At 42.5% G+C, this 27536-nt stretch overlaps 1 protein-coding gene across 6 annotated transcripts in view; it reads left to right on the top strand.

Moving 5' to 3' along the window:
* Positions 1-27536, top strand: part of VPS13D (vacuolar protein sorting 13 homolog D) — a 107576-nt gene that overhangs the window by 68288 nt on the left and 11752 nt on the right. For all 6 annotated transcript variants that reach the window (XM_037380140.1, XM_037380142.1, XM_037380139.1 and 3 more), the window contains 2 exons: positions 10789-10921; positions 12869-13064. In XM_037380140.1, the coding sequence (XP_037236037.1) occupies positions 10789-10921; positions 12869-13064 (329 nt within the window). The remainder of the gene's footprint in view (positions 1-10788; positions 10922-12868; positions 13065-27536) is intronic.

The raw sequence follows: 27536 nt of genomic DNA, 5'->3' as shown, positions 1-27536 counted from the left end.
TTCTTTAGAGTTTCCTTTCTGTAAAGTGTTGTTTCCTCATTGCAGTCACATCTGCAGCAACAGTCTCATAAATCTTTCTTTAAAAGGCACGAGCCTTCCTATGTTTCCCACAAGGGCAAGGTCATTCTTTGAACTTTGGAGTCATTTGTAACCAAGGTTTTGTGAAGGAAGAGTTTCAAAGGCAGAAGGGCAGTTGGATGCTGAACTCCTTTCAAAATCCAACAGGAGCTGAGTGCCTGCTTCCCATTTATACCTTTTGAAAATCACCCCATGTACTATTTATCTGTCTTCCCAGGTATTTTTTTCTTTCTCCTTGATAGATCCAAAATGTCTGTGATGCAGGTTTCACACAGTTCCCTTGTAAAAACTTATGTGGATTATGTATTTGTCCTTTCAGAACAAGGAGAGAATTATATCCTTTAGGAAGGCTTAATAGTACATTTTGGAACTCTTCATTAATCCTTCTTCCAAAGGATGCATCGTAATTCTACTGCATAGAAGATAATGGTAAAGGTTCATATAGGGAAGAACTAATCTTAATGATATGTCGCGCTGCCTTTAGGCATCTAAATCAGCTAGAAAATGGAGCCAGGAATGTCCATATAATAAAAAACTGACATTTCACAATTTGTGCCGTGTTGCGTACGTGGTACAGCATGGAACTTGGTCTTTTACTTCTTTCTGCTCTACCATGTGTATGCCTTATGATCATGCCTAGGATATGTGAAGTTTGGTAAAGAAAAAAAAAGGGGTGCAGGATAATTCCAGTTACTCAAGAAAACCATGGCTGAAACAGTAAATCATTTTCATCTTGCTATTGGTGCTCTCTGTAGGAAGGTATTTTAACGTATATTTTCACCTGATTCAGCCGTGCCATAGAGGTCCTCAGCCCTGCAGCTCCTGTGGGGCTGGTGTAACGCAGCCGGAGCTGGGTGAGCAGCGCTGCACAGGGCTGTGGCTGGGGGAACACCCGCTGCGGCCGGTTGGGATACCTGACCTTTAAAGGGGTAAATAAAAATCTATCCTAGATTTTCAGATCAGTTAGCTTTTAAGGTGTGAGTAGATAGATAAACAAATTTTAATGCTATAATCATCACTTTAAAAGTAACGCTGCTTGACTGAATTGAAAATGAAGCTCTTTGAGTTGTATCTGGTTTTGTCATGTTATTGCTTTCCTATTTTATAGTTCTGTTGATTATCCCTGTAATGGCTTTTCCATGCATTTCAGAACACGCAGTGGGTAATGCCTTCTTTCAAGTGGAGAGCTGCAGTGTATTTAAGTTGGCACAAAACCTTAGGTTAAATAAAGTTCACTGCAGACAGTTTTGTAGTTTTTATCCCTTGGAGACTCCAAGTTCTGTGTTTTAAAAAGTTCTTTGATCCTAAATATAGACACCTGAGGGAATTTCATTCCCTCTGAATGGAGACTTCTATAGTTGCCATATGCGTAGAAATGTCTTGCATTCTTGGCATCCACAGGTTATTTTTTTTTATTTCCCCCATCAGGCATGATAGCATAAATCCTAAAGTATTCCTGTTGCAGAGGTGTTTCAATTAGAAACAAGTACTGAACACTGAATTAGCATCTGAACAGAAATGTTCTGTAGCTTGTGTTCTCCAAATGGAAAATTAAGCGTGGTTGTATCTATTACTGGCAAATAGGCGGTGTGCTGACATCATGAAATTCCTGGTGGTAAAGGATTGAAAATTTGATTAATCAGCTTGTCAATACTGTGTTTAATTTGCCTGATTCTTTCAACCCTCACAAGGAGTTCTGTTACCTTTTCTGAATTATGAGCACATAGTAATGCAGTTGTTACGCCCCTGCTACATACATATTTATTGGATGGAAATAATTGTTGTGTCCCTCCCTTCCTCACGAAAGGAATAATTTAATGAACTTGAAATAGCTTAATTTTCATATTGAACTTTGAAGTTTCCAGTGATAAATTTAATTAGGCTTCTTAAGGCAAGGTAAGCCATCAGCTGCAGTTGCATTTCCACGTTGGGTTTTTGTGGAAGCTGGCAGAGTTCTGAGGGGCAGGCTTGGGAGCAGGCACCCGAGATGCCAAAGCTTACGTGTAAAGGAGTTGCAACAAATTGTATGGTGGGTGGGTGTTTTCTTTTATGGCTGAGGAAGAGGCACATATGAACTGTGCCCCGGAGTTTCGTTCCATATATTTATTTTAACTCGGTTCAGAGCAATGACAGAGGTGCTCAACAGAGATAGGAAAAGAGGTGGGGTGTTGGAACCAGGTAGGAAAATGTGAAGGCTAGTAAGGAGATGGATATTTCTCCAGGTGAGTGTTTGACATGGAGGCATTTGTAGAAAAGGAGCATGAAAGCAGCACGAAGGGAAACAGGAGTTTTAACCCTCATTGTGAAATAAATCAAAGCAGAATCTCAAGTGGTCGGCAGTGACAGAAAAATAAAGATAACTGAATGGAAAATGAAGAGGAAGTAATAAAAGGATTATTTAAAAACAAATCATGAACAAGTGTTTGACTTGTGTGAATGTTAACTTTAACAAAACTGGCAATAAATAAGATGAGAAGCGGATCTAGCAGAATACAAGAAAGTAGGTACAATTCAAGCAGGTTCTACCCAAGAACAGAGACAAATGTTTTAAAGCACTCGGAGCTGATGGTTCCCTTCTGTTTAAAGTTTCTTAGTTCATGTAACCAACCACTCTTACTTGATTCAGAAGCAAGAACAACTGGCATTCTTGTATCTTTGGAGACACTGTGGTTCAGTAGTTCTTGGAATATTAGCTCAAAATGCAATTCAGGTAGCTGAAAAAGAAACTTGTGTTGGTGACAGGGAACTTCTGACAAAGGCCTTTGTAGATGAAGCCTGAGAAAGAAGCACGTGGTGGTCTTTTCCTCAGGAGAGCATTAAACAAAATAGTCAGCTGGTAATGTAGAAAGGTCATGGTGGCATTCAGGTTCTGAGTTCCCTCCTATTCTGTATTTTCACAATTTTTCACTCCCTGCTCTTCTGTTTATATGTTAACACAGAATGTGTATGATTACTGATGGTCCCATACTGGATAAAAATGAGGAAGGCTGGAATACATGTCGTCTTCCTGGGCAACTTCACAGTTTTTAATTTGGGTCTTTGGGAATGCCGATGGTCATCCTTTACAAGGGTATTCTAGGTATTGAAGTTGCGGCATTTAGCAGCAATCGCCATAAATATTTTTTTTCTATTCCTAGAAGTGATTTACACAGTTCAGGTCAAACGTAGCTTTCCCTGTGTTTCCTTCAGTGTAATCTTCAGATTTTTTTTCCTTGTGTCTTCCCCAGTATTGTGTAGGGGCTACTGCAGCTTGTTCAGGTAATCCATCCAGGTGGCACTGCAAATCATCTCCAGTGCAGCTTGCATTTCCTTCAAAGATTAGCAGTTCCTGTGCAGGTTCAGGTGCTGAGCAGTGAGAATCTGTATAAAAATGTGCAGATTGTGAGATGAAAGTAATTGAAATTCCCAGGCAGAAATTTTCACTGCTGGGAGGAGCATTATAGATGAGGCCATTTCCCCGTTTCCTGGCAGTTTTAAAGGACAGCAAGTTTTATGGCCAATTAGTGACAATCAGAAGCCATGGAAAGCGTCGCTTTTTATGTGCAGGACATCTGGTATCTATAATCAGTATCTTTGAAAGAGGTTTTGGGCTAAAGGATCGTCTTTGAGAAGTTTGAAGTATTACTTTATTCTTCCTGTTTTTCATTTGTACCATGGGATAAGATGTGTGTGGCCAGCATCCTGGTGAGAAAGTTTTCTTCACAATTCAGGTTAAATTCACCCTTCCTTTTACAAAGTTGCTTCTGCAAAGTGTGTGTGAACGTGCTTTGGCTGCAGCGTGGGTTTACGTGGAGGAATGGGCATGGGTGAGATCAAATGGAAACGGTGACGTATTCTGTGGGAAGAACCGTTCTGATCTGGACTTGATGTCTTAAAACGTGCGTGCTCGGAACCCAGCTGGCACAGGGGCGGCAGCTTTGCGTGAGCCTTTTCCAGGAGAAAGTACCCAGCGGGCGGTGAGAATCCTGCACAGCGCAGCCGCTGCGGAGCATGAGGTGCTGAGCTGTGTATAGAAATTTGCAAGTGAGCATCTTGACAAAAAGACAGAAGGGGGGGGGGGTCTCAGAGAGCTTTTATGTTTTACACCTGCTCTAGAGCTTTGCAAAATAAAATACAAAGTTCCTGTTTTGCTGACTCATTGGGGAATTAGGTGAAAAAAGGAGAACTTAAAATGTGGTATGCAAAACGTTGCCAAATCATACTGTGAAATTAGAAATGAACATTTATCATAGAGATGAAATGAAATTTGATCTTAACCTACAGTTTTTGAATGGTTAACATGTCATGAAAACAGGGACATACATCCCATATATTACCATTCGCATCTGAAGGAGAAAAAATGGGGCGTGGGTTGGGAATTAATGACTTCAGTCCTGACAGAAGGCTCACTGCACCTCCCTACTGTGTATATAAAGTTATGTAGTTGTGTAGAATATGCTAAATAGTACAGATTTAAACTTGAAGTTCTTTGGTGGCCCATCCCTGAGGAGGGAAAAGAGGACGTTTACGTCCACGGGAGGCGGCAGCACCTTCCGAAGCTGTAACGATAGATGGTTGGCATCAGCTCAGCAGATCCAAACGCATCGTCCCTCAGAGCTGTTTGCTGCTTACACAGCACACGATGGCAGGCGGAATTAACGGGTCTGCGTTTTGCATTAGGTTTTCTTCAAAACTTTAATGGAAACGTGGAAAACCTGTGGGCTTTTAAATAGGGGTTCATCCAGAGCCGGGGACTCGTCCCAGGTGACCATGGCAGGGATGAAAGTGGCAGGGAAGAGACTGGCTGCTGGGGTGGCTGCGGCTGGAAGTGCCCTGGGGAAATAAAAATCCACAGAGTTGGTAAAGATGGTGTTAAAACCCGAGCGTAATGTGCCGCCTCCAAATACATTGTGGTTAGCTATTAACTGCAGAACCAGGCTCGATCTGTCAGGGTTTTCTCAGGTTTTCAGTATATAGAGGGGGTTTTAAGGAGGGAGGTGGAGGAGGGCAAATAATTCCATTCCCAGAAAATAAACAAATAGGAAGACCTTAAAGCTTTGCGAGAGTTGGAAGTTGGGGGGAGGGGAATTATCTGTTAAGAGTATTAGTTGTTTAATAAAGCCAGTTGTCCTCCAGATGAACCCGCCAGTGACTCTGCAGTTGGGGTCATTCCAAGTTCATGCTGTGGACTTTTCCCTGCCTGTGTCTGTGTGAGGGGTTCCTGCGGGGTGGCTGCCTGGCCCGGGACACCGGGCTGTGCCCAGGGGGCACCTGCTGCTGCCAGCCCGGGGGGGGGACCCCAGGCACCGGGGGCTCCCTGCCCCCCGGCCCCCTGGGCATCCACACGGGCAGCGCAGCGGGACGCTTCGCACGTCACCAGCCAGCACGCCGCTGTCGGGATGCATTAGGAAGCTTAGTTGATGATGGGATGTGAGCTAATTAAAGCTCCGTTACTTTAGTTATATGACATAAATAGGGGTGGAGAATGCTGCACCGAATCTCAAACACATTTGTTCAATGGGAAAAGCTGTTGCCTCCTCTTGGATGTCAGTAATGTAGAGAGGGTCAAAGTTTATGTCTGAAAATGAGAAGCTGATGATAGCATTTTGCTGATTTAGTATTCTCTAAATTGAGAGTGTGTCAGTTCCATTCACAGTTCCATTACATGTTTCTCTCTACGCGGTTCGACTCGGTTATAAATGCCTTCTGGGCTCAGCCTGAACTGCCCTTTCTGTTTAGGATTGCGTTTAACAGTTGACCCGGGTATGTATTAGCACGTGAAGGAAAGCATAAAAGTCTGGAGAGTATAAATTTACCTGAGTTCACAGACTTTCTTGCTTAAATATCTTGAGTAATTCTTCCAACGCTGACAGAAGCCATGGTAAAAGTATTTTGTGGAACAGTTTCAGATAGCTAGGCCTTTTAAATCTGACAAGTAAACACCTGCTGTTTTTTCAAATCCTTAAAGCATTTAATTTTTTGATCCCAGTATAATGCCCAGTTGACCACAGCAATATGAAAGGAGGAAGCTGTGCTGGCTGGCTGCTTGCTGATGTCCAGTTTGTGAAATTAAACAAGCAGCGCTTCTGATCCATAACTGTGCATGTATTTGGATTAGTAAAGAAGCTGCTCTAGAAGTTATTTTTATGGTTAGTTACAGAAATGTCTTAAGTATCAGTCATGAGACACTGCAATAAAAGCAAGGAAACTCAGGCTGAAGAATTTACTAGACAACTTTATCTGTCCCACTGCACATAGTCATTATGTGTATCCAAGAATACTGCACGTCTTTTTTCTTTTTACCCTTCCAAAAGAATTAACAGCAAGATTTTGAGGATAGCTAACTACTCTACCGCAAATCCTAGCAGCGTGTACCGCTGTCTCCTTAGCCTGTGACATGTACACTGTGAAGGTTTTTGCCTCCTTGTAGCGAAATAAATGCTTTATTTTGAACTGTTGCCTTTCACTGTCAGAAGTCAGTGTAGAGACTGGCTTCCTCAGGCTGCAGAGATGGTGATGTTTAATGATACCGCTAGAAGGCAAGTAACCACCAGGGATGAGACTTAGAGGTAGGTGTTAAATGTTTAGACATGGTCCACTGTAATTAATCACTTGGCTGAACTGCGCTTCCAAACCTTCTGTTCAGTAAGGAAGAGAGTGCATGTGTGGTTTTTTTTTTAAAAAAAAAAAAAAGCCAAAACACAACTTTAAAGAAGGCAGCCTCCAGTGCCTAACGCTGTCAGTCTACTTGAGTTTATGTAACTTGTAGCTATGTTTTATGTTAAGGTAACTTTTAAATATATATATAAAATATGTTTTGACATTTTATTTTAAATGTATCTAGATAATAGCTAAAGAAACATCATGATGTCATGGTAAAAAGACAGCTTATTGTGTCGGTGTAAAACATTTTGTACTATATATGAATATATCTTTTGGCACAGGGAGGTGTCAGTATTTTCCAGCTAATATTTATTTAGTGTGTATATATTTATTAGGGTTTTACTGTTAGGTTCACTGATGTGGGATGTTTGTGCCTTTCAAGCCACCTGTGCTGTGATGCCTGTTGCTTCTGTTGGTAGTACCTCAGAAAGAGAATACATGTCAGGGTGGCGGAGGGGAGGACAGTGATGCTGCAAAACCAGTGTTCCTGTTGGGGCTTAAGGAAGAATGTATCTGACAGAACTCAAATAATCACTGGGTTTTTCCTTTACCTATACAGCCTTTGTTTCTTGTGATAAGCAGGTCTTCTCTTTCACGTAGACAATTGTATTTAGGGGAGTTACTATTGAGACTGTGGAATGAGTTTTAATCATCGTGCCTAGGGATTTCTGTTGTTTGGAAAATATAAGATTGTGTATAAGAACTGAAGGTGACAATTCACAGTTTACATTAGACTTTCTAACCTAAATAAATTTTAAATACTCTTTTCTACCTTGCTGAAATAACATATTTAAATTTGTGCTTTGGTCTCTGAGATCCAGCCTTTATTATTGGAGATAAAGGTATGAACATCATTGATGCGTGGTGTTCAAGGTTTTTTTGAAAGGTGGGGGGAGCGTTGAATGGACTTCAACAAAACTTTTTCAACGGGTCGTGCAAAGCAAAAGTGAGAACTGAGCAAATGCTGCGAGTCCTAATTTACAGGCAGTTCGTGTAAGGTTTGCACAGAAGTGATACCTGACCTACATTTAATTTCATCACTTCCTCCCTTAAAATTTCATCTTGGAATGTTCTACTTTGCTCAGTCAATAATATTTGTAAATGTACCATTCTCTGATGCTAGAATTACAATGGAATGTTTGGACTAAAGTCATAATTGTGTATTTATCTTTTTGGGATGTCCTTAGAGAACCAGGCAGTGCCAAGAGCTTAAAAGGCTTTAAAAGATTACTGAAACCTTATTTCCATGCTGTGTGCTTCATGCATCTGGCTCAGAGGGAACATGCAGTACAGAGGCTCGAAAGAGTTTTCATTTGCTTTGAATTCTCCCTGTGCCCTCTAAGCGTGTTGTTTGGCACCAGCTTTGATTTGCAGATGCTGTATACCGGGCGGGTTTGGGTTTCGTCTGTTGCTGAAGCAGCAAATGATACATAGTCGGTGGTAAAAGTTTTTGCGGCAAAACTTTCTTAATTATTGGCCCTTTAAAAAGAAAGAAAAACAAACATATGCACTAAAACATGAGTGGATTAGTTTCTTGTACAGATTCAACTGCTTTTGCAGATCTTGTAGATAGTTAATACTGATTGGTGACACTATTTAAATGTAAAACAAAACGATGAATCATCTGTTTACTTGAGTCCGCAGAGCTAAGGCCAGCGTGCCCCAGGTTTATGGAACCATAATAACATTTTCAATGATCGTGAAGTGCTGAGTGGTTTACATCTTGTTCCAGAGACAGTGCTCAGAGTAGCATCACGTCCTGGAATTTGGAAGAAAATGTGAAAGTGGACGTATCCCACCCTCCTCAGGAGAATCAGTTTATGTTAGGCCACATAAGCTTAAGTTAATGAAGTGTGGTGGGTCATAATTCCTGCTTGCAGTGTATTTCCAGGTGGTACCTTCACATCGTATGTGAACAGTGTGGGGTGAAAAACCGGGGATCGAGTGTCTGTGGAACGCAGACCTGGGAGAAGAGGTCAGTGTGCTTCCACGGAGGGGCAATGCAGAAAGTGCCATCTGCTTTGGGGAGAAAAAGCGTCAGAGGAGAAAGGGGTGTCTGTGAGGGAAGTTGGCCACATGCTCAGATCCACGGAGCTTCTTGGAGAGGTTCTCATTTTTCTGTCCAGGCAGAACGGATAAGGCAAAGTATGAACCAATGCATATTAATGATAAGTTGAAATATTTTTAGTAATTGAAATTACAGAACTTTGAATTAGTAGCCTGGAAGACCCACAGTTCACTTTGTTTGGGGATGGCAGGTTGAGAGGTGAAATACCTGCCGCCTTACCTGTGCCTGCTGTGTGGGCTGGCTCTGTCCGGGGGCACGTGTGCGCCTTTTGGTCAGGAAGCAGGTACCGTGGCTTAGCTGATACTGATGGATTGTGTTGCAGTTCTTTCTCAAGGAAAAGGGTATCTGAAATGGGGAAAAATGCAGAGATAAAAGACCAAGTCAGTAGTTTGGGGTTTTTTTTCATCGGCAAGTAGACAAAGAACTTATTATGAAAATGAGGATAGAAAAGGAGGGGGGCTGGTTTTAGAACTCCCTTGATTAGTTTCATATTTGTTCCACAGACTGTTTTATTTAGTTATGTTGGCATTTACATACTCTTAAGCACACTTTGAAGTTACCAGGTCACACCTTATTAAAAAAAACCAAGGAGGACAAGGGTGGGTCACACTTTTGTTGTCACCTTTGTTTATCTGGAGACTATCTTCTGCATGACTGGGTTAACAGCTCAGCAAGCCACCATCACTGCTCTTCCACAGGTCTTAATATCTAATACCGCATCTCTCGAAGGAGGCAGCTAAAAGCGAGACGTTTGGGGGGTGGGGGGGTGGGGAGGCAAGTCTGCTCTTGTGCTTTAACTTGTTCAAACCTCCCTACAGAGTTTAAGCTGGACTTAAACTGCTTACGTTCTGATGCTTACATGGATTTCTAATCCTGAAGTAACTTGCTACTACTGAGTAATTTTTCTCAATACAGTGATTAGAATCTACACAGACTGGTCATAAGGTGTTGTGCGGGTGGGTGGGTGAGGTGTTTTTTATGTTAGAAATCTTTATTTTTCCTATTTATATGGGTAGACACAATCCTGTTTATCAAAACAGGCTTCAGAAACCATGTTGGGGCAAGTATTTCTGAGGTGCACAGGGAAACACCTGCTAGCAGTCCTTTTCTGTAATAATATTCTGAATATGAGGTCAGGTCTCAGTTTTTCTGTCTCCTTTTTTTGCCTCCCTCCCTCCCTCCCTCCCTCCCTCCACCAAGCTTCTGTTTTGTATCTGATTACATCAAACTAAAGGTCAACAGATAACAATAGATCACTTTTATTTGGTACTTTTTCATTGACGCGTACTCAGTAATGGTCAGAGTTCTCAGACCAGATCCTGTTTGGACTTGGGTATCCTTTCATCTGCAAGTATGTCTCAGGTCTTCCCACACACTGCTAAAGGTGAGTGTAAGGAGTAAAAATGCTCCATGCACACGTTCAGGGTTGCCCCTAGGCTTTTGTTTTACAGTGTGTAGTACCTGGGGAGGCTTGTCAGCATAGCCTCTTCCAGTGCACCCCCCACCCTGTGTGCTGCAGTGGACGTGGCATGGCTCCCCCGCCAGCTCTTCCCACAATGGGGCTGTTTCTACATTGTGTTACTGAAAATCATTAATTCTTGCAAATGTTTTAGTTTCGTTATGGGTGTATTTGAAGTTTTTCACATATCTTTGCAGAAGAAAAGTGCTGCATCTAAATAACGTTCCCCTGAGTTTCTGGAAGGTCACTGGCCCTTCTGGTACATCTTTCACAGACTACATTTGTTTTGGCTTGGCTGCTGCAGTTGGGCACCTGCTTGGTTTTTGGACTGTCACCTCAGGATGTAGGATGCACCAGTGGACAGCTCAGGTCCATCTGTGTCAGAGCTTTCTTCATGGCAGGAATGGTGGAGTGACTGCAGACGTGTAACAGAAGGAGTTGTGTAAATCTGTTTCACAACCAGAGTCTAGTTTTCCTCAGCAAATGGATGTAAGAGATGTTGTTCTGATAGTGACAGAAAAGGTTGGTTCTACTCTTGCAGTTCGCCGGGACCTTGTCGGATGGTTTGGGAAAGACAATGGATAACAGACATCAGACCGAACGCGAATACATTCGGTACCATGCTGCAACGAGCGGCGAGCATCTCGTAGCTGGAATCCATGGACTTGCACATGGTAACCCTTAGCTGTAATTTTAACTTCTTTCTCTCTTAAAAGTAATGGTCTGGCTGAAAAGCGCAGTTTGTACCAGTACTGGGTGATACTGGAAGCCAGGGAAGTGGAGCTGTCCCAGGCTTTGTGTTTGACTTTGAGTGCTTGCAGGTCGAGTGGGGGCACGGGCAGATCGTAGTTGACAGAAATTACATTTAAGAATAAGGGCTTTCACCTGTAACTAAGTAAAAGCTTTTCTTCCAATTAAAATGAATTTTTGAACAAAGTTCATCCAAAACTTCAATTTCTTTATAGAGGCATAAAATATCCATAGGGACAGGTTTGTTGAGGGCCAGACATTAAAATAAAAAAAAATTAAACAAACAAACAAAAGAGTATGGCTGGACTATAGCTTTCAGTTCCAGAACCCCGAGTTTCCTCAGAATCGGTACCTCAGTTCACAGGCACATTCCACCAGTTGGGTTATTTTGTGGTTCTGTTTTGGGTTTTTAAGTCTACTAAGAACTAGAGAAGTGAATTTGTGTAAAAGGCAGCGAACTAATCTTAATTTGGCCGAATCTCACATCAATTTAGTTATGATTTATCTGTTGAAGAAGGTTAAATTAATACAAGCCAAGTTTAAATCAAATATTTATATTTTGCATCATCGTGACTGCATTTGTTTAAATGTCATTCTTCTAGTGCAACTGGTGCAGCCCGTGTAAGGACAGTCAGCCTTTCACCAACAGGGCAGTCTTGTCTGTGCTAAGCAAAAGTCATTAGCTGGACTTTTGTCATAAAGAGTTGCCGTAGGTATTGAAATGGGTCGTGAGAGAGGTTTCTCTCTCCCCACTGTGCTGTAAAGTCTGAAATAAATCATATTGGTAGAAATGCAGAAAATCAGAAATAAGTCAGTCTTTGCTAAAAAGTCAGTTAAAAAAGCACTTTGTTCTATTGCATTATCCAGTAATTAGCGGGACTGTTTTTGTCTTAATTCTGTAGAGTTTTTATATGCTTCCCATTCAGGTTTTTTTGTTTCTTTTGGGGGGTTTGGGGTTGTTTTTTTGTTTGTTTAGGCTTTTTTCTTTTTTTCTTTCTCTTTTTTTTTTTTTTTTTTTTTTAAAGCAAGTGACTGCTAAATCCTATCTGTTGAAATGTAGGAATTAGCCATAAGCTCTAGTTACTCAAGAGAAGTGATTTAAGTACTTTCTCCTTCTCACGTGTGGAAGCTGAGATGCTGCCTGGTCTGTACTTCAATTACAGAACTTAAAAAGAGGACCTGGCTGCTGAAAGATGAAGAGCCAAATAGCCGTAAATGTTTTTAAATGAGCGCTTAGGCCAGTTCACTAAAAATTGTGATATACTAATTGTGGAGATGTGAGATCTGTGAAGAATATTCTCAGGTAATACGAACTGTTCCAAGTTTTCAGAAGCCACAGTAGGCTCTTGATTTCTTCAGAGCATTCAGATTCCCAGCAACGGAAAAGTGCACAGAGATGACTGTCGGCAGCATCACAGTTAAAATCACACGATGCCAGTTTAAAGTAATTGACTTTTTTTTTTCCAGTGGAGAAATGCACTTTTCTATTTTATGTCTCAAATTGTTAGAAGCTCTTGTGGGAACAGAGTTTTGTCACATTGTAAGTAACCACTTCACCTCAGGAACAGATGAGAACTGTTTGTGTAAATACAGCTGGGAAATAAAACAGTATGGAAATATTTCAAAATATGCATATTTAATAAGGAATTACATTTCTTTCTGTGGGACATTGTTGTGTGTATACTACACGTACAAAGTGATTAGCTAATGTAATCAGTTTTGAAACAGGTTTTGTATTGCACTAAATGCACAGTACATTTCTGTCAAGCTTGACAGTAAATCGTGTAGGCAGGCAGCATCAGCTGCGGCAAGGCTCTGTAATTTTTAGAGCCAATACTGCTGGCCTACTTTGTCGTTCTTGTCTCTGCTAGGTATCATTGGAGGGCTGACAAGTGTCATAACTTCAACAGTCGAAGGTGTGAAAACTGAAGGAGGCGTCAGCGGCTTCATATCGGGCCTTGGCAAAGGGCTGGTCGGCACAGTGACCAAACCTGTGGCGGGAGCTCTGGATTTTGCATCGGAAACTGCACAGGCGGTGAGGGACACTGCGACCCTCAGTGGCCCCAGGTCAGTAAGCAGTTCACATTTCTGATCCTTAATGCTATAAAAATGTGTATTAATTACCTGCTGCTGTTTCTGATCTGATTATCTTTCCTTACCCAAAGAAATGACAACTTAATCAAACTGACTGTGAGTTGTTATTAGTGCTGCAGCCCAGTGCTTTCAGTTGGCTTTTTCTTTAATAGATGCCATTTGTCGATACTATAAAAAGACTGAAATTTGCACAGAAAAGCCACGCCATAAAATGGGATTTCTTAAGCTGCAGCATTAGATTAAAGCAAATTTTTTAGAGGCTGTATGTAATGAGATGAAACTTCCAGCATGGAATCCTTCCACAGAATTGAAATGGGAGAGTTGTTCTCCCTGCTCTACCTGCACGTTCCATTTGGCTGTGTGGAAAAAGAGTTCTTCAAAGGTTTGAAGAGTTCTGGCATCAGTCTATAGTGCCATTATCTTCTAATTTTCATTTTGTACAATAGTTCTCATAGCAAGTGTGGATATATGCCCCCATGTCTGCGTGCTTATCTGTTCCCCATACGTATGTGGATGTTACGTGTCAGCACAGCAGCACAGAGGCTTTGGCTTCCTGCCTGTGCTCAGTTACTGGCATGATGTGGTCTCTACAAAATAACGACCGATGTCGTAAGTAAATGAATGTTCATGCACACCAACTATGAGCGTGGAAGTGAGAAAGGGCCTAGTTCTAGAAAGGCGGCTCCAAGAGAAGATCCTTCTTACTCTGTGGCCAGGGGTTTACTTTATGATAGTACCGTGCCAAGAAGTTCCGTTGTGTGTACATGAGATACTGCGTTCTGAAGAAGTGAAGGAAAATCTTAAGTAAACTTTATTGTTGAAAGCTTAGAGAAAAATGTTTGCAAAACGTTGGGTTTTCTGGTTGTTTTGTCTTCCCATTTGGCTTTTCCATTTCCTGTGTTTTATTGTGCCACACTTGGAGTCCTGAAGTGTCTGGGGTCAGCATTTCAGTAACGAACAATAAGCTTGATGAAGTGTGAGTGAGGTGCAGGAGACTGAAGAATGAACCTAGGTGTACTTTGTTGTGAGAACAGAAGTGTTCACATGCCGCATCTTGTGTGTTTGGTACTTGGCTTGATTTGCAAACCCAAGAGGCCAAGGATCCAGTTCGGTAAGTACATCTGTGTACACAAAATTACATGAGAACGTGAAGGGCATCCCCAAGGGAACACATCTACTGTTTTGCTTGTATGTCTTAACCTTGTGGCTGTACAGATTGAATTATTTATTTAAAGGTGAGGAGTACGTACCTGGCTGTACTGTTAGTTGTCTTAGTAGTTGAGCTGTGTTTCTATTCTAATTTGTTTCAAGATACACACATACTTAAAATTCCTGTCTTGACACACTTCTAGGAGATACGGGGAATACCCAGTAGCAATGATGCTATCAACAGCTGACAAACCAGACAGCAACTGGGAGGGGTGGGAGCGCCTCTGCCCAGCCTTATCTCTAGCTTGTGTTTGCTTGCCTGATGCATTTCCCTTTAACTTGTTAACTGGCAATTAAGAGACAGGGTTAAGACAGATGAGCTGAAACACATTTTTGCTTCCACTAGATTCTGAAATACTGTTGTCGTAGACAAGCACTGTGAATTATTTTAGTGTCTACACACACAATGCAAAAAGTTTCTGACCCAGCAACCTTCGGGGGTGGGGGGGGGTGGGACACCAAAAGAAAAACTTTCTCAATTACTACACTTCTCCAGTCTACAAAATCTTTTTTTCAGATGAACAGAGCAAAACTTATTTTAGAGAAACAAATGTACTTGAGAATATGTAGATAATGGGGGGGGGGGGGAGGGGCAGGGAGGAGAGAAACCCCAACCACACCACCTCCTATAACCAACCCTGCACTCATGTTGTATGGTAAGGTGGGTTTTTTTTTACTGTGCTTATATAATGAAGCGACCAAAGTGTTCTTTCAGGGGTATATTTTACAAAAAAAAGACAAAGGATTTGTACATTTTTGAGACTGCTGTGTACCAATATCCCCCTGCTGCATGTGTTAACTGTTCAAATATGTGTGGTTTGGAACCAGAGCAGAGCAGTGTTCCAGACCCAAGTCGCTGGCTCCAGTTGGATATTCTAAGCAGGCTGGGCCATGCAGCCTCCTCCAGGCGGAGTCCGCAACCCGGCCAGCCCTGCCGAGTGGCGGTTTGTGGCAGAAACACATCTCAAGTGTAGTTCTGAACAACTGAAAACGAGAGTTAATACGCATGGCAGGAGCCATCGACCTTATCTTGAGCCTGACGGTGTCTGTGCAGGTTTCCGGTACTGGTGCAAAGTTGAGTCAGCCAGTTAATTACAGTTGCATTTAAATAGCATGATACATAAATTATAGGCCCCTTGCAATTCTGTAATTATGTGCTTTAATTTTAGAAAAACCCTGAATTTAAGCTGCTTGACTTTAACCATTGGATCAGTTTTGATGTAGATGAAGAATTTTGAGGTTTTAGGTTTTCCTAAAAGGCGTGTTCTAATTCCAGCAAAGTTACTGAATTGAGTAGAACACTGATGAACACTGTGTAGCTTGCGTTACTGTGACCATGCTACAGGGACACAAGTCTCTTTTGGCCTCAGAATGTATTGATTTGTGCTGGGACTCGTGCAGCTAGCACGAACCGTGTGCTGGGACGTGGAGCCACCCGAATGCGGCTGGGGTGCAGACAATGGCTTTATAGCTGATGGTGGTCGTATAAAAGGTGATTTGTTTAAAGTACGGGAAAATATTTTTTTTTTTAAAGCTGAACTTTCAAGGTTCACCTTACAACTTCTTATGTAATCGTTTACTTTATTATGCTTGGGGTTTATGAACAAAGCTGTCTTAATACTTCTAAATTTTAAGACAGAGGAGAATGTAAAGTAGTTGTAGACAATGCAGCATACATCTCATTTATAAACAGTTAAGGCCTGTGACTCGATACCTTTTTTTGAGTGGGGTTTGTGTGTTCCAAGTACTCTAGTGTCACATACAAGAGTTCTGATTATTTCCATATTTGTCGTATACTGCCAAAAGTCTTAAAGACCAGTTCAAGACAGGAAAGCTGTTATGTCTCTGGATATGCTTGGAAAGCTCTCTCCTAGAAACGTGTTTTGTCCTAGTGCAGCACAAGTAAAGAACATTTATATTTAGATGTGTGTCTCACTTAACAAGTCGTGCAGGAAACTGCCATTCTGGCTTTCTCTCAGGCTTCAGCCAGGTCAGTGCAAGTTTAAGATTGTTCTTGAACTGTTGCTGCAAGGGTTTGTGTTCTTTCCCGGTAGTCGTGATGTGAAACTTGGAAGTAAGGAGATGACTTTGTGACTTGCCCAGCTCTAATGCATTCTGTCGGTGAACTAGGGTGTACTGGGAAAGAATGGTTTCAAATTGGTGAGCCATTCATGGTCACAGAAAAGCCTTATGTAAGTGTTTGATTCTTTTAAATGTAGTTCACCTGGAAAGAAGCAGCCTGTGCTAATTGTTCTTTTGTTCATCACTTTAATGCCGTCAGCTGAAAGTGTGCAGCTGTTTGAGACCATGTCAACAGCAGGTGATTTTAATTATTATTATTTTTTGCCTTTGTGCATCCATCTTTCTGTTAGCTAGGAGTTTGATTGTAAGGTCAAAAGCAGTAGAGTTGAGAGCATGAGTACCTGTGACACTGAGAAGTAGAAAATACATAGCCAATTGTATGGAACACCACCTCGGCTGATACACTGCAAAGAGTGTATTCTCAAGGTTCTCAGGTTTTACAGATAAATATTGCTTGAACCTTAACGCCTCTGTGTGTGTCCCAGATTCCATCCTGCCCTTGGCCTTGATCTAGCGCTGACTTCAAGGGTAATGTCAGTCATGTATGGGCCACGACTCCGGTGAAGGAGATGTTATTCTTCTCCTGGCAAGCCCTTCCTAAGATTTTCCTAGAGGCCAGAGAGCAAATACATCCATCAACTGGTATTCATTGTGTTGTCTAAATCTGGAAACGCTGCATGAAGGACAGTTTAGCTGAATCATCGGTCTAATCTGTGAATGACTTGGGCAGTGCAAGTTCCTTCATATCCACTTTTTTTTTTTTCCCCAGTGGGATAACATGTCCTTAAAATGATCTGCTTTCTTTTGAGCAAGTTTGTCCACTTTACTCCTGTGGCCCCGTTACGTGGCTGTAGACATTGGCTCTTCCTCAGTGTCAGATCTTCGGTCACTGTCAAACTTCATTTTATGGGTTCATATTCTTCTGTCATTAGTCTGTCCAGATTCTTCTACTGATGCTGTTGAGCTACTTTGAAATCCCCCCAGTCTGTATGTCCCATCAGTACTGCGTGAAAAGGGACCGTCGTGTCCCTGTTCTGTGACAAGCTGTCCTCTGCAGGTCATCCAAAATTGTTGGCTGGTTTTACTGCCATATCATGTTGCAAATCGATATCCAGTTTTCTGCTTGCCATTTTCCCCCCAAGAGTTTTTTATGTTTTATTTTATTTTACTGCTTTGCAAAGATCTCCTTGTCATTTAATATTTGTGTTCTGGATTATTGTTCCCCAGATGAAGCAGGTTGCAATTTTGTAGGTTGAATCCCATTTCATTTCCTGCCATATTTCTGACCTCTTCAGGTTCTTTAGTACTTTGCTGTCCTCACTGGAGTTTTAAACGCCTCAGTTTGTTCTCTCCAAATACTAGATCCTTGAAGTTAAGCAAGCCTGGGTTTGTGCCCGTGCATTTTGAAGCACCTCAGTAGACACTTCTCCCTGCTTTAATCGTTCTGTTACCAGTCTCACCTGGTCAGTAATCTCCTGTCAGGTTCTCGTTTATCACTGGTAACTTGCTGTAGTTCTGCTGAGTCTCAATTTTTCTTCTGAAAATGCGCCTCAGCTTCTTTTAGTTTAAGTAGAAAGAGACAATAATCCATCACCTAAGACCTAAAACGACTTCTAAACAAATGAAGCCACCCTTAAGAATGAACATAAATGGTTCTCTGTTCCTTCTGCCTGTTCAAAGAGTGCTTCTTACTGCCATGAGACACTTCTGGCTTGTAGTTGGGACTATGGTTTGCTTTTCTACAGCTTTCTGTAAGAATGATTTATTTTTTTCTTGCTTTTACTCAGAATTATTTTCCAAAGTAATGACTCAGAGTAGAAAGAAGTGCAGTCTTTCCTAGACTACACAGAAACAAGTCTCACATGCTGTATGTCAAGAAACCAGTAGGGCTTTTTGTCAGAGAAGTCTTATGCGATGATTATATTTGACTGGGAGTGGAATCCTGTCAAGATAGCTTTGCATTTCACTCTACCACTTCCCCGTGAAGCTCTGTGGAAGGAATTCAAGCAGCTGAGGCATGTGGTTACTCTTCCAGAGCACCTACCATCAGGAGAGTTGGATGGCGCGCACTGCCGTCCTGCCTTTCACTGCACTTCTGAATCTCCACGTGCTCATATAGTGGCTAATTCGAAAGTCAAGCTTCAGTTAATAAAACTTACTATTTCAAGAAATAAAAATGTAATTTTCAAAGTGATATAACTTTACAAATAAAGGATAGTAGAGTTAAGTCCAAGAGCTTCTGTGTGTGTGTGGCAGCTGGTTTTCCACACCCTCCAAGACTGAGCCTGGGCATCTCAGTTGTTTCCCTTTGCCTTCCCCCTCTATGACCAAGACCTGAATTACAGTTCCTTGGGAGCACAGCCTCTGTTCTCCACGACAGAGCAGGGTTTGCTGTGCATCATTTAAGAAAATAACTGATGCATGTATTTTTCTGTTTGTGTTTTTTTTTTTAATCCACAGGATAGGAAAAGAAAAGTGAATCTTTGAAACTTCATTCAGTTTGCTTAATCGTATTTTACAGCAGAGTCTGTAGGTCTAGAGCCGCACGTGTAGCAGTGTCACAGATCCCAGGACACTGCACTGCTGGCTGTGCAGCACCCGGCAGCAGGCTGCACGGCCTGGGAGCCCAGGCTCCGCGCTGACGTACCCCTCTCCCTTCCCTTCTAGGGGGCTGGGTGGACAGGGATCGGTACCTGCTGTAGAACCAAGCTGACACCTTGTTATGCGTTGCTGCAGATACCTTACTTCACATCTGAAGGATGTCTCCAGGAGGTTACTGCTAGATGTCTGCATTACTAGATACCATTTATATTTGGCATATTTGTGAAATCAGTTGTCTTTACAGTTGGTTGTCTCTGTCCCCTTTTTTGAACCTGGCTCAATTTAAGTATTCGAAAGTATGGAAGAAAAAACCCAGAGTGTTTGGGCCTACAGCAGCAACATAAGACTTGATTAATATTGTATAGATGTGGTTCTGTTCACATCTGCTGTATAGCAATGTTTTTAAGTAATAGGAGGTTTCAGAAAAAAATATTACTGGCTTGTATTAGGCAACATTTAGTCATGCAGGCCTTACGTTTTACATGTATTACAGCTCATTAGCTTCTGGAGCTTAGGAGCTAGCCTTTGAGTGGCAGGGTCTGAGGCAGGAAAGCCTGGACCCCAACCCCTTACCTACTGGTAAGAGGATGATTTTTCAAGTGCAGGGGTTGAAGCTGCTGAGGCTGCTCCATTAGAGCTCCTCTGGACCTCTGGAGTCACCATTGGGACCATGTCTGCTAACACTGCAAAGGGAGACTTCATGAGGCACTGACCTGTTGTTCTACATACCAGCATCTATTTTGTAAGTAAGAAAGACTTTCTGCTAAATCAGTGTTTAACTTGACATTTAAGGGCAGAAAGATATCCTGATTGCATCTGGACTGTTCGTTAAGGGACAGAACGGGACACAGGCACCAGAAGGGAACACTGCGAGCAGAGGACAAAGGAGCAAAAATGGAAAACATCAAAGTGAATAATGCTAAGTAGCTAGCCAACCATAAAATGTGATATTATGTTTTTCTTTAATGCCCATTCATTATTAGCAACAAATAATTTCAAAAAGATGAATGAATACAGAGTTCTTACTGCGATAGTCTTCCCAAAACCAAAATATTTACTGATTTTCGCTAGTGCCCTGGCATGTTACAACTAGAGGCAGGTTATACTTTCGTCAGACATCACATTATACGGTACTGCATTGAGTGAAACTTGCATTGCTTTTGCATTAAACAAAGGACTGCTGCTATGGCTGGGTTCAGATCAGAGACCAGATTAAGCTTGATTTTATTGTGTCCAGGAACAGGTTTGGAAAAGGTGCAAGTTTTGAGGAAGAGGCAGTATGTTGGATTAGGCTGGTCGGCTACGGCAGGAGGGAGGGCTGACAGTGGCAGGAGGGAGGGCTGACAGTGGCGTCGTGGGGGCGCAGCGCTGCTGAAGGCCTGGGGAGCGCTGCCGCGGCACAGACAGACATGCAGTAGGCAGCCAGTGATTCCCAGTTTGGTTAAATGCAAGGCACTGGTGTGTCAGCCTGGCGTAGCCCATCAGAAATATACACAATTACGAACTTCCTTCTGAAAAGAGCTGGTAAATCCATTGTTGGATTCACCACAGATGTATTCTGCTCCTTACACTTCACGTGACAATTAAGAGGACTGCATTTGCTCCACAAAGTGGAATTCTGATACTGTGTGCCTGCTTCACGGTATTGAGCTATTAACTAAAAGGAATGCATCTACACAGGGAAAAAAAAAATCATATCCTTTGGAAATACTTGCATTTCTAGAGCCTGCATATTTTGTCTAAGTATCTTATGTGTTAGCAAAAGCTTTTGGACACCAAGCCCGGAAGGTAAGAGGAACACCTTTCACTGTGGTGTGTGTTTCCTGCTCTCTGGCATTTGTGTGTCTTCTAGATCCATCTTTACTCATAAGGCGCTCTGCTAGGTGATACTGCCGCTGTGGCGTAGTCGATGTAATGGTTTCCTTGGGCTGAAACAATTAGAGCGCTGCAGATTTAACCAGTCTGCAATGGAATCTCCTAGAATGGAACTGGAGAGACTTCAAAAAAGGTTACATTCACGCGCTAGTGTCAGCAGAACAAACTAAAGCCATCGAAGACCAGGCAGTAAAGTGTTCACGATTTCCATTCACAAATCTACTTGCTTAGAATTAGGTGGGATAAGTTGAAAGCGTATGTGTACCAGAAATGAACAAAAGCTTTATTCAAAACAGACGTGTCTGTTGGAATGTACCAGGACAAATCATCAGACTGCATTAAACCAGTCGGACTTGATCCCCAGAATTGAAAAAAATTTAATACACATTCTGTGGGTTTTTATAATATCTTTTGGCCCTCTTACTAGTATTTTCAGTTCATAAAAATAGCAGGAAAGTTGAAACTGGCGTAGCGCAATAGGAATATAGCATTTGTTTATTTCCTTCTAAAGCACAAGTGGCACGAACTGCTCGCCAATGCAGTGGCTGTATGACCTCATGTCCTGAAACATCTGCGTGTTGTGCCAGAGGGGTGAAGTCTGGTACAGCAGGTCTAGGGCAGCTTTCTGGGAATGGGCTGTGCTGGTCCCAGTAGTGCTGGGTACTTCCTGTACCGAGGAATGAGTACACGGGTACCTTGCGTTAGTGCATAACCAGGAACAGTCCTTGTGGTTTTCTGTGTATGTGTTTCTTTCTCTTGTCTGCATTTGGAGCACCATCTTTCAAGCTGTCTTTCCATTCACTTTCACTCCAGACAATTCTGCCTTGAGATCACATTAAAGCCGCCTTTACGTCCTTAATTTTGTGACCTTTATCAAGAAGTGAGTCTTTAATTCCCACAGCAGTAAATCTTTGAGTAGAGTATCTGAGCATGCCCAAAGGTGGACTTTTTCCATTCCAGACCAGACATAAAGATGCAGGAAATGCCTGTTACATACAAAATGACAATCTTCTCTACACACTGCATTTCCAGTAGTTTTGTGTTTTACTAGAATTAATTGCTGTGTTCTTCTCCCAAGCAGAAATATCATGGCATCAGGTTCTCCAAGGTTACTCCGCACACTTAACAGTATTAAAGCATGCAGCTGGTCAGGTAGTCATTTGTACTGACATGTTTTATTTTCAAATTAAAAGACAGAGCATTGCTTTAAAACTAATCCCACTCCTAAGCAGTATTTGAAGCCAGGTTAGTGGAGGTTTGTATTTCTGTAGCAATTACAGGCTTAGTGAAAGCAGGGGACCTTGCGGCAAGGTACGTGCTGGAGCCCTGCTCAGCCGTTTACCTGTCACGAGACAGATTTTCCTGTGTCACTAACAGCGAGGTTTTCTGTTCAGTCCTGGTCCGGAGCCTGTAGATGGGAGCCCAGGGCCTGCTGGGATGGGGTTTTACACTTGTGCTGTCCTTTTGCCCTTCCACTGAACTCTTTTCATTTCAGTCATGAGCAAACAGTCAGTGCCTGAACTAACAACCCTGCAATCCTCCAAAGCACGCCTCGCTTACAGTACCAAACAAAGGGAGGCCCGCGTGGGCCGGCCCAGGCCAAGGAATGCAGCTTCAGGGTTCTGCTCCATAAATTTAACCAGCACGACAAAAAGGAGATAATATGAGCCTTCGTGATGATCTGAAAGGGGGAGGTTTGTGTCCCATTGATTGCGGTCTGGCCTACTGCCAGGCCCCAAGCCTGACCGACAGTTGAACCATATCGTTAAGGCGTGTAATACAGCTCGAGTCTTGTACAGCAGCCAATGAGTACATATCCAGAGGGCAAAAGTTTATAAAGAGTTGAGGCTGTCCTGTTTAACCCTCTCACACTGCATGTAATATATACTGCTGCCATTCAGAAATAGTCACATTGCTATTAAAAATGTAAACCTTCAGCTTTACTTGGAAAAAAATACACGTGTGTCTGATTTCTAATGTGCAGCAGATTTATAAAGTGATCTGAGAAAAATATGTAAAACTGATTTTTATTTTTTTATAATTTAACAAAAAAAATCCAACCCGCTTTTTCTTCAGTACTACTTTATCCGTAGTTGCTTTTTTGTTCAGCGACGTCTTCTGGGTTGTTCTACAAACTCTTTCATACAGATGGAGCTATTTATTGCCTTGATGTCACCTCATTTAGCATGTGGCTGGTATTTTTATAGATAATTTTTTCACCTAATGCTGCTGTTAACATGTGGAATGCTCTTTTATCAGTTTTGTAAGTACAGCCAGTCGATTTGAATTGTTCTTGCAATTGCTAACTTTAAAACCAAAACAAACTTTATGAGTAGCTTTTCGTTAGATGAAGTCGGTGCTCAAGGACTTCACTGTGCCTCTTGCGGCCTGGGGTGCACCAACTGGAAAGTTTCATAAAGCAGGGTCTGAAGAGAAAACACGTAGAGCCATCACCGCTGGTCTCTCACAGCCCTGGATGCACAGCTAGCAGTGCGTCCTGGTGCGGGGCGGGCGCGCGGCCTTGCTGCCTTCCCAGAACGGCGGGAGTGAATACGGAAACGCTCTGTTACGCTCGGAGTGAAGGGACCGTGTTTGCATTTACAACAAACGGGTGCTGCCGGGACCTACAGACACGAGCACAGACCCACCAGCGCTCCATCCCCCACACCGCCCTGCCTGGCAGCAGGCTGCATGCACAAGCCTTGAGACCTCGTCCTGTGCCCCGAAGCACGGTAAATGCTGTGGCCCTGGGCACTTTATTCTTCACTAAGGCACGTTCAGCTCACGTTTTTCAGATAGGTGTTTGCAAGAAATCCCTGCTTTTTACATTGAATTGCCAGGTGAATGGGAGCATTTTTCAACACATCTGTGAGACAGGGAATGTTAAGGTGACAGCTGTAATCGTCACTGTGGTCAGTACAGGAAGAGTCTGGCAGAAGCTGGAAGCTGAGATGGCAGTGTTAGGTTTGGTAACTTCTTAAGCTTGATGACATCGAAGTGCTTGAACAAGCTGGTTTGCTGCACAGCTGCTCCACTCAGCAGTGGAGCAAGTGCCAGAGGCTGAGGACTGGCTGATGTAAGTGTGGCTGGTGTAAGTGCCGTGCAGCTGTCTAGCATGCAGGCACACACACCTTACGCAGATCTTGGATTTGTAATGTGGACATCATCAGGATGTGCCATTTGGGTGAGTGCATCTGCTGGTTTTAAAGGGATTCTTGATACCTTAATTAAGCTCATCTCACTTCCTTTTGAACTTGGAGCCTGAAGAGGCTGTGTATGATCATAAACCCAATGAACAGTTTTCAGTTTTGTTTTGATGTTGTATACAAAAGAAAGGGGAAAGGGGGAGAAGAGCTGCATCTCATAAGAACTTGGCAGGAACGGCCTGTGTGATAAACAGTTGCTTCTTCAGCATGCTGTAGTTCTCCTAAAGGTATATCAGGTCAGATAAAGGTCCTTAGCATCTGAGCTGGTAGATCCCTCAAAAAAGGAGGGATTTGACTGTTAGTGGGAGGTTTTAACCCTAGGCACCATTTATGTGCATGTTTCTGCCTGAAACTAGCATTTTGGGAACACATTTAACAAGCACAATATATTCCATGCATTTGCTGGAATAAACGGTGCATATAAGCTTCCTCAGATATGCAGTCAGCAGGGAGCTGTCTGGCTCATGGTTTTACACATTCTTGCATCTAACTGAGACGTTCTAATGCCAAATCCAACACTCGGACTGACTGCACTGCATGTGCATTTTTAACACACCTTAAAAGCATCTGTGTCTGAGGCGGTGAATGAATGCCATCGCGGAGCTGTGCCAGGCCCCTGGGTTCAGGCGTCAAGTCTTCGAGCAGTTACCTGCCTGTGGGGAGCTGCACCCCCGAAGTCCCGCACTGGGAAGGAGGCAGCTGTAGTTACCCTTTGAAATACGGCCTTAACATCTGCCAGCACAGCCACAGCGGAACATGAACTCTCAGTTGTCACAGGCTTTTCTGAAATTAGGCCCAAGTCATTTAATGCTCTCAGACGCGGAGAACTAGCACGTAAAAAATAATGCTGAGTCCCCTTATGCTCAGTAAATTCAGGGGGACATTCAGTATTTGAAACAAAGCAAGTATGTCAGTGAGGAAAGAATAACGGGAAGTTTTCAGTATTTTGAAAAGGTCTGATACAAAATACGGATTATATCGGGAACAGCATACGTTTGTATGTTATCCTTATGATCCTGTGGCACGACTGCATCGTCTGTTATTTGTTGCTGTGATGGCTGAACTTTTAGGTTAATTTTTAAGACGCATATTGTTTAGCATTTAATTGTTTCTGGCACTTCTGAGGATGCTGTGCGCTGTCCGCGTGTTACACGTCTATGAGACAAGTACTGTCTTGGTGCTGTGTTTTGTGGAAGTCACGTGCATGGGCTGACGCCACTTACGGAAGGCTGCAGGTGGAATTCCGCACTGAGCTCCCACAAGTGTAGCAGGTATTGCAGTTGCTGCGCGTTTTATGATAGACGGTGTAAGGCTGTTCCTCCTTTAATTTAGCAGATTAAGTCACTTCTTAATGTCTGAAATGCACTAAAGCCTCTCAGACAAAGCCCTCCCTGTATTTATGAAGCAGACTTTTTCCAGAGCCAAGTAAGTAACAGGTTTGATATTGTTTCTTCAGAATACCAGCAGCAATTGAATTGTTTCATGGGCTTGTATTACCTGCCAATTTTCCTTTGTTTGAACTAAGGTTGTTTTATGATTATTTCAAGGGGATAAAAATTGTTCCCAGGCTGGAAGTCAGTATGCCAAGTTACAGCCCAGAGCAGGCTTTTATCAATAAATTTTATGCAAACCTGAAAAAACAAGTTTATAATGGAAACACTGACAGAATTTGAGCTATACCAGAACCAGTAAGTTACTGCTTTAAACGGGTTGGAATGATGGGGTTGTGAAACTGGAACACCGTTATGAAGGCTGGCAGGTCTGGCAGCAAGAGCCGGGTCTAGGGGAGGAAGATGATAACGTGGGGGAGAGCCCTGCGGCCAGAGAGCTCGGGGGGGCTTACGTGGCTCATGGGCACACAGCGTCTGTCGGCTCGAACGCACGGGGGTGTCGGTGACGGGCAGGCTGTGCAGCAGGTGAAGGCCCTGTGAAGAGCCTCTTCGTTAAGTACTTATTTCAGATGCCAAAATCACATCTCCTTGCACTTACAGCTGTTATTTGTGCAGGATTTGGGGGGTCCCTGCGCAATTCCAATTAAGGATCAAAATCTCTACACACGCCCAAGTTGGGCTCCTTAGTCAGCTTGCAGTTGACAGTGCTGCTCTCTTACCAAAAGGACAGATGAAAAATTCCACAAATACACATTTTACATGAAAAGCTGCGGTGATCACTGTGTCAGTCATAGGGTTCTTCCTTGTTGCGTTTTTTCTCTCAGGAGAAGCAGCTCCATTTCCCATAGCTGTTTTACTCTGAATTATTATTCTGGGTGCGATACTGAGGAAACAGAAAGATGTAAATTTGTGTATAATTTTAGAAGTGCAATGTTGTGTTTTCACAGATGATCATCTGTTGATACACAAAGTTTGATACCTTCTGATTTATATTTTGTTAATGTTTTTGTCAAAGCAATCTAGGTGCACTTCAAGGAAATTTGTTAGGTCCAAAAGACACTCAAAGATGAGTAACAGCTACTGTTCTCAAAACCTGTGTATTTATGCACCTCAGCAAGAACCTGGTATAATCCGGACAGCGTACCTGATGGGGTAAACATGTAGTGGAGGAACAAGATAAGTAGTTCTGTAAAACATGTAGTTGTTTCTACAAGAGACTTGTTGTTTCTACAAGAAAGAACTTGTAGTTCTTTCAGTCTAAGTTGGTAAATGATTATCACCAATCATACCCGAATGACTTCCTTGTATCAGTGGGTCGGTGATCTGTTTGATTACAAAACTTTTGGCTTAAAACTGGTCAACTGAATCACAAGATTTCTGTGAACTGTTAAGCAAAAGCCAACCAATTAACACTGTTAACTGTTTTTAGTGTGCATACAGCCATCTGAAATGAGATTCTCCAGGGTTCAGCTTTGTCTGAACAGTGAAGAACTGGAGTGTGTGCCTCAACCTTCTGACACCATTTCCAATCTCTTTGTGTCTTCATTCAGCAGCACTCTTCCCTGCTGTGACTAGTAGACGTGAGGGCATTTCTGTCTTGTATTGCCTTTGTGTGCTTATTAAAAAAGAATCAGCAGATCTGTTGAGTGCTTGTTTAATGTAACACAGATGTGGGCACACCACCGTTCATTCTGCTTTACAAATATTCAGCTTTTTGTATTTCATCAGTGTTGCTTATTATTTACAGAACGTAACTTGAGACAGTAGAACAAATTTTTAGATTAAAAAAATCAAGTTGTGTGGAATGTTTTTAGCTGTCCAGACCAAACAGACCAGTTTGCCAAGGGGGTGGCGAACTAAATCAATGTAATTTATGCTTGTGCTAGTGGCATTTAGTGAAAAGCAGCTGACCTTCTTATCACTGAGACAGGAATTACCTTTTATCACCAGGATGAACGTTTTGGCAGGGGGAGCAGTGGGGCAGTAAGCACTGTGCTCTTAAGTACTTCTTCCATTTAAAAACAAAAATGAAAACCAGCCACAACCAAACGCACAACTCGGAAATTGCCAGGCCTTCCAGA

Source organism: Falco rusticolus, chromosome 3 (assembly GCF_015220075.1).
Source record: "Falco rusticolus isolate bFalRus1 chromosome 3, bFalRus1.pri, whole genome shotgun sequence".
In the NCBI taxonomy this organism is placed as follows: domain Eukaryota; kingdom Metazoa; phylum Chordata; class Aves; order Falconiformes; family Falconidae; genus Falco; species Falco rusticolus.
The sequence above is the reverse complement of the archived record's forward strand: the minus strand, read 5'-3'. Positions and strand labels throughout refer to the sequence as shown.